Source organism: Xenopus tropicalis, chromosome 1 (assembly GCF_000004195.4).
Source record: "Xenopus tropicalis strain Nigerian chromosome 1, UCB_Xtro_10.0, whole genome shotgun sequence".
NCBI classification, from domain to species: domain Eukaryota; kingdom Metazoa; phylum Chordata; class Amphibia; order Anura; family Pipidae; genus Xenopus; species Xenopus tropicalis.
The window spans coordinates 110969972-110982109 of NC_030677.2; the positions used below are offsets into that span (position 1 = coordinate 110969972).

Here is a 12138-nt window from a genome sequence, read left to right on the forward strand (position 1 = left end):
TAGGTGTCTGCAAACATTCATGTTTTTTATATATATATATATATATATATATATATATATATATATATATATATATATATATATATATATAAAAACATGAATGTTTGCAGAATACTCCCTGACGAAAGTCCCAAGTGAGGACTGAAACGTTGGTAATAAAATCTCACCGTTTGCAATTACTTTGTGACTTTTTGACCATTTGTGAAAATCCTAAGAGTGCTGACATTCGTTCCTGCTTGTACATTTTTGGCTCTAGCACCAAGGTTTTGATTATTGTATGGTGTGCTTCCCACTTTGGACTTTTTATATATATATATATATATATATATATATATACATTGACAAAATGATAGCCAGAATAACTAAATAACTTGTAGTTTCTAACTTTTAGTAGTCTACCGAAAATTAATTGTTGTTTGGTTGCTTTGGTAACTACACCAGTACAATTAAGCACCTATATTAGTAAATCAATTCCTTAGTCTCTTATTATACAGGTATCGGACCCCTTATCCGGAAACCCATTATCCAGAAAGCTCCGAATTACGGAAAGCCTGTCTCCCATAGTGCTGGGCGGTATACCGGTAAAAACCGATCACCGGTGTTTTTTTTGAAACCGATATGTATTTTCTACATACCCCCATACCGGTGTGCTTGAATACTTCCGGGTGCGCACGTGACGTCAGCGCGCACGTGACGTCAGCGCGCACGTGACGTCAGCGCGCACACTCTACAAAAGCGCCATCGCATTCAGAGTCGGATACCAATGTGAGCTGTCGGTGGTGGGGGTGCCTGGCAAGTAATTATATTTTATGTGAAGGGGATGGGGGGGTGTTATTTATGTGAAGGGGATGGGGGGGTTATACTTATGTGAAGGGGATGGGGTTGTGTTTGGGGGGGTTGTGATGGGGTGGGGTGGGGGGTTATATTTATGTGAAGGGGATGGGGGGCTGTTTGGGGTGGGGTGGGGGGGGGTGTGCGGATGGGGGGGTGTTTGGGGTGGGGGGGGTGTGTGCGGATGGGGGGTGTTTGGGGTGGGTTGGGGGGGAGTGTGCGGATGGGGGGGTGTTTGGGGTGGGGGGGTGCGTGCGGATGGGGGGGTGTTTGGGGTGGGGTGGGGTGGGGTGGGGACGTGCGTGCGGATGGGGGGGTGGGGGGGCTGCGTGCGGATGGGGGGGTGTTTGGGGTGGTGGGGGGGTGTTTGGGGTGGTGGGGGGGTGCGGGTGGCGGGTGTTTGGGGTGGTCACCTAATCATGCATGGGGAAAAAAAAATACCGTCAAATACCGTGATACCGATATAATTTTGAAAAATACCGTGATATAAATTTTTGGTCATACCGCCCAGCACTAGTCTCCCATAGACTCCATTTTAACCAAATAATTCACAATTTTAAAACTGATTTCCTTTTTCTCTGTAATAATAAAACAGTACCTTGTAATTGTTCCCAACTAAGATATAAATAATCCTTATTAGATGCAAAACAATCCTATTGGGGTTAATTAATGTTTTATTGATTTTTTAGTAGACTTTAGGTATGGAGATCCAAATTACGGAAAGACCCCTTATCCGGAATACCCTTGGTCCCGAGCGTTCTGGATAACGGGTCCTATACCTGTATTATAATAATTATATATAATGTTATTATATGATCTGACATGCTTTTCTGCATTTACTTCGCATAGGGAGATGAAATTTTTATCTTTGCCAAAGCTTCATAGCAACAGCCATAGTTTTGGTATATGAGAAAACAAGTATCTATTGTATAGAAGAGGGAAGGAATATTTTAGCAAAAGCATATGATTCAGATCAAAATCCTTTTTGTTGGGGTTAATTGAGTTTTGAAATGAAGACAAAGATCCATGTACTAGTAGAAAAGGAGGGATTAAACCTTTGGCATATCAATCAGATGGGGCAAGCGCTGACGCAACTGTAGTGACACCTTGGCTTATTTCAAAGTAGAGGTCCCGTTCTACAAACATTCAACCACTATTTGCTCTTTCAGCTTTTTGCCTTAACACCTCCTGTTAATAGGCAGAGGCGAGGTCTCCTATAGGAATACAATGTGCTTGTCATAGAAAGTGTATGTTTAGCCTGAGGCAATTACTGTCCACAAAATCTCTAACATGCATAGAATGATGGTTGTAGAAATGTGATAATGAATACACTGTAGGAAATATGTACACAGTTTATTCTGTGTGTATTTCTAATTCAGAAATGATAATCCACTATGATAAAGACATTTTAGATTTTTAAATACTTGCTTTCCCAAACCCTGTGTTTTCAGTACCCTGTACTCAGACAGAGAGTACAGGATAACTATTTTACATGGTCTCAAATCATGCTTGGGTAATCCACACGTACCTTGAGACACTAGCCCAAAGAAACCTATTGCATTTTGGTAAAGTGACAGACATTGGTGGTGTATAGTCAACCCTTTTGTGTATGCCCTCATTATTGTCTTTGGCTACATACTCTTGGGGTACATATCAAAATGGTATCCCAAACTCAATACAAAGTCTTTACTTAAAAAATTATATTTTATTCAAAATATCCATATTAAAAACATACAGATCCCACAAAGTGCCGCCTTAATTGTTTCATACCCTTCCGGTACTTAGTCCCAACTGCCTAAGACTAAGTACTAGAAGGGTATGGAACAAGTAAGTCGACACTGTGGGGTCTGTATGATTATGATATGGATATTTTGAATAAAAATATAATTTTTTAATTAAAGACTTTGGGCCTGATTCACTAAAGTGCGATAAAATTTATCGCACGCTTTTTTGCGTTAAATTAGACGCGATAATTAGCGCGCGATTCACCATAGTATTATCGCGTGCGTTAAGTCGCCATAACGCATGTGGTATTTTTCGCACGACCGCATGCGCTAGTTTTAACGCATGCGTTAAATAGCACACAGAAAAGAATACGATTGCATGATTCACAAACAGTAAGGCGCGCTAAATATCGCATTAGGCTATGCGAAAATTAACACCTACTTCAGGTAGGCGATAATTATAGAAAAGTACAGTAAATGAGCTTTTGGTAATAAAATATGGACTTTGCAGTGTTATTTATTCAAGTATGTGTTTCCCCTAGAGTGATGCAGCCGCCAGTTTGCAGCGAAATGGTCATTTTTAATACAGTAACAATACGCAAGTATTGGCGTGTATGGCTAACATGGCGTGCGTTTATTCGCGCGACTATTTATATGCGGCTACAAGTGATGAAATGTTTCGCCAGGCATGGATTCGCAGTGAATTCTTGGACGTGCGGCGAATTTTTCCGTGGCGAATTTTTTCATGCGTTTCGCAAAACAATCTGCCAATGGCAAAACGCATGAAAACATTCGCCACGCAAAAATTCACCGCACGTCCAAAAATTGACACAGGCGACAATTTTTTTGCCCGCACAACATTTTTGCCATTTTGTGGATCTTTCAAAAGATTTGCTAATTTTTCACTAAAATAACCAGAACACATTTGCTCATCACTAGTGGCTACTATATATAAGCATCTACTATTTATATGCTACCATTTATATGCTACTATTTATATGCGGCAACAATTAATATACACTATTTCTAAGCTACTATTTATATGCGGCGACTATTCGTGTGCGTTATTTAGTGCATGTACCGTCAAATACCGCATGGAAATAGTCTTCGCGAGTTAAATAACGCATGCAATATCGCACGTAAAATAGCGCAAGTATGCTTATAGTGAATCGTGCGAAAAGTCGCGAAAATTAAGACGCGATAAAAAATTTTACCGCACGCTATAAATAGCGCACGTTTTATCGCACTTTAGTGAATCGGCCCCTTTGTGTTAAGTTTGGGATACCATTTTGATATGGACTGCAGATATGCCCTTTAATATGGGGGCTGTATGCCATTAACATTGGCCCTTTTTGACTGGCCATTTAGGACCTTTACTACCAGTAAATTGTTAACTAAATACTCTTGGCACTTTTTTTAAATTGTTTTATTTTTGTGGTAGCTGTTTCCACTATATAATTCTTACTATAAATTGAAGATTTATAGTATAGATTTACTTTTTTCACAGTGCCCTATCTCACATTTTTCCATAGGTTGCAACAGCCACTGGTCATGCTTTGTCCCGCAAACAAAAAATTAAGACTAATAACATTTCCATTTTATTTCATTTATTTATTTGTTTATTTATTCATTCAGATTTGGTATGCTACTCTGTTAATGCCATTTATAATTTGCATTGTATGGTCAAATTTTTAGACTAATTTTTAGAGAAACTGAAAACCTTGTTGTTTTTTACATCAATATAACCACCAACAGTTTACAATACAGAAATGATAAGCACTGTTATCTCATAAATATTTAGAAACCGTAAGGTTAAACAGCTGAAGTAACACTTATTGGATTTTAATTATACTTTGCTTACAAAACCTCCCACCTTTTAATCTATTGTTGTCCCCAGGGGACTTGCAGTGATGGTGTATATTAAATAGAAAATAAGATAAATTTTAGATGCTGTATGTAAACGTCAATAGGTTAATGGGAAAAACTGATTGTCAGGAAGAGATGTAATAGGTAAGCAAACAAAAACATTAATATATTTAAGTGGGAGGAGGGATGGTACTATTTTAGGGGCACATTAGTCAACAGGAAGACAGTAGGAGTTATAAAAAGTGCAGATCAGAACCATGGGCATCTTAAAACAGAGAGCATCTTTTATCAGCACAATGGCAAGCCACCGACTACACCTGGTCTGTCTTTCCCTGTCTTTACTCCTGTTTCTGGTCTACAGTGATGAGTCAGTTGGGGTCAGATCAGCAGAACCAGCAGACAGCAGCCAAGAGGAAAAAGAACTGGTAAGGGCAAGGGGTGCTTAGTCCTTTCACAATTCTTGTACAATTGTTAAAAAAAAAATTGTGTGTGTTTGTATATGTTTGTAGCTCTACTTGTGTATGCAGTGTTATAAAAAAAAAAAAAAAAAAGGCAAATGTGTATTATGGTTTAATTGTATTTTTTCTGTGATGCAAGAAGTTTGAGGCAACCTTAAATACAATGGTCTTGTTGCCATGATGCAAGATTTATCAAATGTAAAATTTCTAAAATTTGAATACAAATACAGCAATTAAAAGCTAGTTTCCTTATAAGTCAGTGGTAGTGTAAATGAACATTTAAACAACTATTTTTTTTTAATTTAATAGAACAGTTGAGATTTTACAGCTTTATTGAAAATTACTGGAATAATGCGTCGTTTGTGACTGTTTTCTAATGTGATTTCTGGGTGAAAAAAGGTAGCAGTAATTTTTGTCCCCAAATACATTTCTTTTAAACACAATTTAAAAACTGATAAATCCTTCTCCCTTGTCATGTCTTAATGGACACAGGAGCCAGGGGGTCCCTGCCCCCCCAAGAGCTTACATATCTAAGTGTGTGGGTGTTTGATTTGCCCAGTGGGTGGGATAATTAGTAGGTGATATTTTAGTGCCTAACCGATGGAATTTTCTTATTTGATTTTACAAGGAAGAGGGCTGGGTATGAAACACATGTGACAGTCAAAATCATATTAGGAAAGTCACACAGAACTACTTAGTAGCAGCTACTTGTCATGGCTGCATAATGCCAGAAAATACTGAGAATTGCTAAAACACACATAGAAACAATTATCAGTAAATGATCAGCATTGCCTGTTTAGTAGCATTGACCAGCAGCTGCTACTAGTAGCTCCGTGTATCTTCACCCTTTCGACCTTTAATGTGTTCCCTACTTGGGCAGCTATCTCAGTACCATCTGACTGTACATATTGTTTGTTCTTGTGCAGATAGATGCTTTACAGGAGGTACTGGAGAAGCTAAAAAGTAAAAGGATCCTTCCTCTGGACAAGAAACTAGGATGGGTGCCATCGGTAAGATAACAATCAGGTTGCTGTAGCATCTCACTACACATAGGTATCAGAACTGGGGGTCAGACATATCAATTACAATGCAGTTATTTAAGTTGGATGAATTGCACCATAGTTAAAAACTACAAAGACTTGAGTATATGCACAGACACCCATTTATATGATTTTGTTACTTGGATTCTAGCATTAAAATAGCTTTCTATCCCCCATATGTAACAAAAAGAACTAAGTTTGCCTATATTCAGTTTTACATAGCAACCAGTAGGATGCTTGCTTTTAAACAGGTGACCGATAAATGCTACTCTCCTTCAACTGCAGGAAGGACTGAGGAGTGCCGAGGGCAACTATTTGGAAATACCTAAGTGTAAAACCCAATTAATGAAAAGGGTTTATACGCAACTGAGTGCAGGAAATATGCAAGGCTGCAACTTCACTTGTGGTCATAAACAAGCCCTTGTCTCTTACTACATAACCCCATGTATGTCTAATTTTATACAAAAGGAAATATATTTCCCCACACCTATTCATCAAACAGATCTGCAGTAATTAACTGCAGAGAAAATCTGTAATATAGATGCAAGGGAATACATGTAAGCAGTTCATGGAATTTTAGTGGTAGATTTATCAAAATGTGAAAACAGAGCTCACCACAGAAATTTTTTTATAAGAAATAAAAAAGTTTACCATTTGCTAAATACTCTTCTAAAATGGCACATTTGCCATTGTATTACTGCTGGGACTTGTTTTGGACATTGCTTACATGCTGCACAGGATGCTCCCTTGTATCGAATATATTTGTTTTTAATGTGAGATTAACTTTCTAATCAAGCTACTTATGTGTTTATTGCGTATGGCAATGCCCATTTAGATGATGTCTGCTTAAAAAAAAAAGAATTCTTCATTTTTGATGATTGACTTTTTCCTCTACAAAGATAAAACAGCAGCTTGTACCTAATGTTAACTAAACTAGCATCAACCCATGTGATGCCAAAGCAATCTTACTATTAACGTTTTTAGTGTTGGTCCACATTGCAGAAAGAAAGATGCTTTATCTGGAAGCTTCTAGGGCCCAAGCATTCTGGATTAAATATCACTTTTATTTAGTTTACCTCAAAATTAGTGAGATTGTGTTATTTAGTTTTACAACAAATCAGATAGATTCCTAAATCTGGATAATGCTCTTTTGGTGTCAATTTTAGTATTCAGAATTGATATGCTAATGTGTTGAATTTTAGTTTTAGTGTGCGAAATGAAGACTCTCCCCCAGCACCCCAGCTAGTACCACTCCCCTACTTGCGCGTGGCAGCACATACTTCCCTCCTCCTTAATTATGACTGTGATTGGGTCCAGCTGGGGGAGAGTGGGTGGATGGGAGGGATAGTGGGCCTGGGTCAGCGGGGCCCATGAAGGCCAGTGTCGCACCAGCCCAGTTCAACACTTCTTATCTGACATTTTCAAACCTGCCCAATTTATATCTGACCTATAGACTCATATGCTTGCAATGCAGTACAATGGAAGATGCTTGGAAAACACATTTTATGTGCATTACTGTATGCATGTAACTGGAAATTTGTACATATAAGGACTTATAGACAACCCACAATCAGAGTTGCAATTGTACAAAAATTGACCCACTCATTAAAGGTAGTTAAGTCCAAAGCTGCTCCTTAAATTTCTGCGTAGTTGCTACTGTGTCCATCCTGTTGCGAATGGTCCCACAGTGGAAAGCATAAATATGTTAATTGTACTTGTGCCTTAAGAACGCCTCCCACCAGAAATTACAGCATTCAAATTTTCAGCGCAATTGCGTTTGACTGAACCACACATGCAATTTTGCGCTTTTTGATGCATTAGACACAGTTGCATCAGGTGCATTCCCCCCCCTTGCAGACAAAATAAATGCTGAAATTTAGGGGAACAAAACTCATTGCATTGTGGCTAAAAAACATGGCACTTTCATTCATAAATGAGCACTATAGCCCTGGATTCCTAGCAACACCATGTTTCTATACTAATCTGCTTTATTACTCTTTTTTCCCCTCAGTGTGATGCTGGTGAGCAGTGTGCTGTAAGGAAAGGGGCACGAATTGGCAAGCTCTGTAACTGCCCAAGGGGAACTGCCTGCAACTTTTATATTTTGAAATGCTTATGAGACAGAAGACTGCAACAAGTGTGCAGAAACAGAGGCAAAGAGTGCTCAAGTGCAGCGTTCCAATCCAGAACCCTGTTTCTTAACATGATGCCATTTATTCAATCTTTTGCATCTGTCATTGTGGTTTTTCTCGTTTTAATTTATTTCAATATAATTTTAATTTAAAGCTTTTCAGTATCATGTGGCATAAGAGAAGAAATGAAAAGTTAGCATAAGAATTTTTTTAACCCTACTCTCAGGGCTCAGATTTGGTGGATAGCCACAGTAAGTTGAACGATTTACCTGTGCTGCTATAAGGATATCCATAAAAACAGGTATGAAAACCTGCCTGCAGTAAATACCATGTCCTGTAGATCTTCTCCTACTGGGTTTGTGCTTTGGTTGGGAAAGCTTGGGTATGGGATTAGGAAATCTGATATTTGACTACTTTTGACTATGCATGGTGAATAATGAAGCATACTGAGTTCCCAGGACATTTGTTTGTTCTTTCACTCTTTGAAGAACTTCTTTTTCCTGGCAACCCTTTATAACAAATATATAAAAAGTGTGTTATAATGACTGTGTGATCAAAGTGAGACATAAACTTAAGAAATAACTGGATAAAATGAAATAATTGTTGTTGGCAACTTAAAAGAAAATTGCACTCTTTTGTGTTTTAAAAGCAACTGTCATCATATAGTATATGGCACTTGATTGCTACCTTTAAAAGTCACATATTTTTTTGAGCTCCTCATAGCTCCTCTATGGTCTGTGTTACAAATAAGCAGTGGTTGTCATCCTAACAGTCATTCCCCTGAAGCACAGTAGAATTAGGGAAGCCATTCATGGCCCTGCTATCACACAGGGAAATATATGCTGCATCTCCCTGTCAGGAACATTTTACTCCCATCATCTCACTAATACTAATCCTTTAATTATTGTTGCTATTATAGAGAGAAGACCAAAGAAAGTCAGATTGACAGGTCTTAACTATTCATTAAATATAATTTAATCTCTGGCTAATGAAATTTGACACTGACATTAAGCTAAATGAATATCATCATTCTCAAATGCAAAACAACCCTTGAACGAATTTCTTATTCCATAGTCATACAGATGTTTGTGTGTATTGTATGAGATGTCTGTACTAAATGATAAATTAAAAACAAAGATGTGCTAATATGGAGAGAAGTGCCAATTTGAGCTTGCAGTTTGAAGGTTATTCAAGGTGCCCAAACAAGAACAACATCAAAAACCCCACTTGACCGTAATCCTGTATACTTGACCTTGATCTTGTACATTTGGTCCCCCTGGGATTTACTGAATTCATTCAACACTGAATTTTAGAGTCCAGTGAATTAGTACATCTGTGCCCCGCTTATGGCTGCCCATTGTTCATAGATTAAAACACAATAAAATAAAAATAAAATTCTCAGTGCTATATTACTGTCATTATGTATGGCCAACCATTTAAACATAAGTGCATAAGTATAGTTCAAGGGCAAACCATAAAAATTATTCAACACTTTGCTACACCTTTGCTTCTGGAAGAAACAGGAAAGAGAAGATTAAACATTACAAAGGTGTGTTTATCAAAGGAAAGAAGCCTACGGTAGCACGCAACTTAATGGTTCACCAGTTTTCAAACAAGATATTTTTACTAATGTTTGACTGTTTGCATAAGAAAAGAACTAGGAGCAGGAAATTTTTATGAAAAAAAGTCACACATTCAATAACACAGCTTCAATATCAGCTCAAGTGTTTAGCGCTTATTATATAGCACCAACATATTCCACAGCGCTTTTCAGAGATTATACATTGTTCACATCTGTCACTGTCCAGTAGGTCTATATCACATTCCCACGCACTATGGTCAGTTTTATTAGAAACCAGTAGATATGCCTGTATGTTTTTGGAGCATGGGATAAAACCCACTCAAGAACAAGGAAGATATACAAACACCTTATATGTAGGACTCTGGCTAAAATTAAACCTAGGACCCCAGTGCAGCAAGGTGTCAATGCTCACCATTGCTTCACCATGCAAGGCCGCTTTAGCCTTGTGTTGAACATATAAACCTGCACAGGTCTGTCTTTTTATACCCCTGCCCCAACCTCTACCTGACGGAAGTGATGTCACACTGATCATTTTAACCAGTAGTGGTTATTACATATGTTTAATGGGCAAGCAGGTGAATTACCCGAGCTCAGTAGGAGAATTAACAGTCATGAAAGGAGAACTATACCCCCGGGCGCTAAAAGCCCCCTTAATTATCACTGCCTAGACCCCCCCTCACCTCTGCCTCATCGCATAGTTTTAAGTTTAAACACTGCCCCTATCCCAAACCCCTAGCTAAAATTGCAGAGCAGCGTAGCACAGCAGCATACCTGGCCGACATCTTGCAATCTTGCATCTGCAAGCAGGGTCCACCGACACGGACCCTGCTTGCGCATGTGCAGTTGAAGCAGATTTCCTGCTACCTCCAACTGCGCATGCATGTCTTCAGTTGCTAAGATGTCAGCCAGGTACACTGCTGCGCTACTCTGCATTTTTAGCTAACTTAAGAACTATCATCATTCCAAAAAATGAAAACCAGCTACAGTTTTCCTTAGAAGTGGGCTACTCTTTATGTCTATATTTCACTCTACTTAGTTTAGCAGTATTTTACACTTGATTGAGAACCAGCCAAAACTTCCTAGTCTAAAGACTTAGACATAGAATGTTGGGAACCAAACAAGGAAGTCCCACATAAAGGAGAAGTACGGCAGACTATTATTAGGCTAAATAACAGTGTAACCTGGGGTGTGTGTCAGGCTATATACAGTTCAAGTATGAAGAAAAGCTATATACATACATACAAGGCAAACCTTTACTGTACTGGTCAAAGAGGAGCTTCTGATTGAAAATTGTTGTTAATAGTTGATACGCAAAGAACTATCATCGCTTATGGTGATAAAGTACTACCATTACTTGATAATTACCGTATTTGATACTGTATTAATATTATATTCAGCAAACCAAGCCAAAAAACATAAAGGTAACAGGTATTGACTTCCAAATGTACTAAGAAATGAAGGCATGATTACACACTCATATATATATTTGTCTTAGATAATGAGCACAGAATGAGCCAGGCACTGAAGTCACTCTTAAGGTGGCCGTCCACAAGCAGATTTAAGCTGCCAAATCGGGTCCTTAAAGCTGGCCATACACGCACCGATAATATCGTATGAAACCTTGTTTCGTACGATATTTGGTGCGTGTATGGCAAGTAGGCGAGTCGACCGATATCGCAGGAGGCTGCTGATATTCGTCGACCCGCCGATCGGGCGGTTTAAAAGATTTTGATCGGGCGCCATTGAAGGCGCCTGAGCAAAATCTGCCTTAGTGGCGGATTGGAACGATCTTTCGTGCAAATCACCACGTGTGTGGCCACCTTTAGACTTATCAAGCAGTTTATCTACCCGTGTATAGGACCCTCTGACAGGCCTCCCTGTCTGATATTTGGCCAAAAATCAGCCAGATGTCAATCAGGCAGGCTTGATTTTACTGCCATATCAAGGGCCACATTGGCTCATTGATGCGGTCCTCGCTACAACGTTTTATATCCCCTTTATTTTAATGATATAGTTTGGCCCTAAGTGCTAAAGACAAAATAAAATGATGTACATTGGAAAGTTGCTAAGTGATTCTAATAGAATCCCTAAACTTTCTAAGAAGAATTTGGAATACCAACTCCAAAACACCCAAGCAGAAAATAAAAATATCAAACGTTATGCACAGGACACTGCAATGATCCTACTGTCAGCAGAATCAATGAACCACAGAATAGGCTGACAGTGTCCTCTTACGCAGTTCTAGTAATATAATACGAACATAAGGGCTGACATTACAATGGTACATTTTATATTGGGGTTGTAAAGTTCGTGAAGCTACAACTCGTGAAAGTCAGCAAGAACCCTGTTCTGATTTTCACAGTATTATGCTGCTTGATATAACTGAACACAACTTCAGTGACTAGCACCTCTCCTACTACATGTGATAGAACCGCTCAGCCCTTCGAGTCTCCCCTCACTCGAGGTGGGCGTGTCTCGTCCGCCCCCTACCCGTTGCTGAGTGGC

At 38.8% G+C, this 12138-nt stretch overlaps 1 protein-coding gene across 1 annotated transcript; it reads left to right on the plus strand.

Annotated features, from left to right (window-relative positions):
• Nucleotides 1–4646: 4646 nt before the first annotated feature.
• LOC100492550 (cocaine- and amphetamine-regulated transcript protein) lies at nucleotides 4647–9197 on the plus strand. The gene is made up of 3 exons (XM_002935870.5): nucleotides 4647–4846; nucleotides 5806–5889; nucleotides 7931–9197. The coding sequence occupies exons 1-3, from the start codon at nucleotides 4679–4681 to the stop codon at nucleotides 8036–8038; spliced, it is 360 nt and encodes a 119-aa protein (XP_002935916.2). The 5' UTR covers nucleotides 4647–4678; the 3' UTR covers nucleotides 8039–9197.
• The last annotated feature ends 2941 nt before the right edge of the window (nucleotides 9198–12138 follow it).

Bases quoted from the DNA above. Each gene is read 5' to 3' on its own strand.
- LOC100492550 (XM_002935870.5), top strand. From the start codon at position 4,679: ATGGGCATCTTAAAACAGAGAGCATCTTTTATCAGCACAATGGCAAGC. The intron at 4,847-5,805 runs GTAAGGGCAAGG...GTTCTTGTGCAG, and splicing joins GCCAAGAGGAAAAAGAACTG to ATAGATGCTTTACAGGAGGT. The intron at 5,890-7,930 runs GTAAGATAACAA...TTTTCCCCTCAG, and splicing joins AACTAGGATGGGTGCCATCG to TGTGATGCTGGTGAGCAGTG.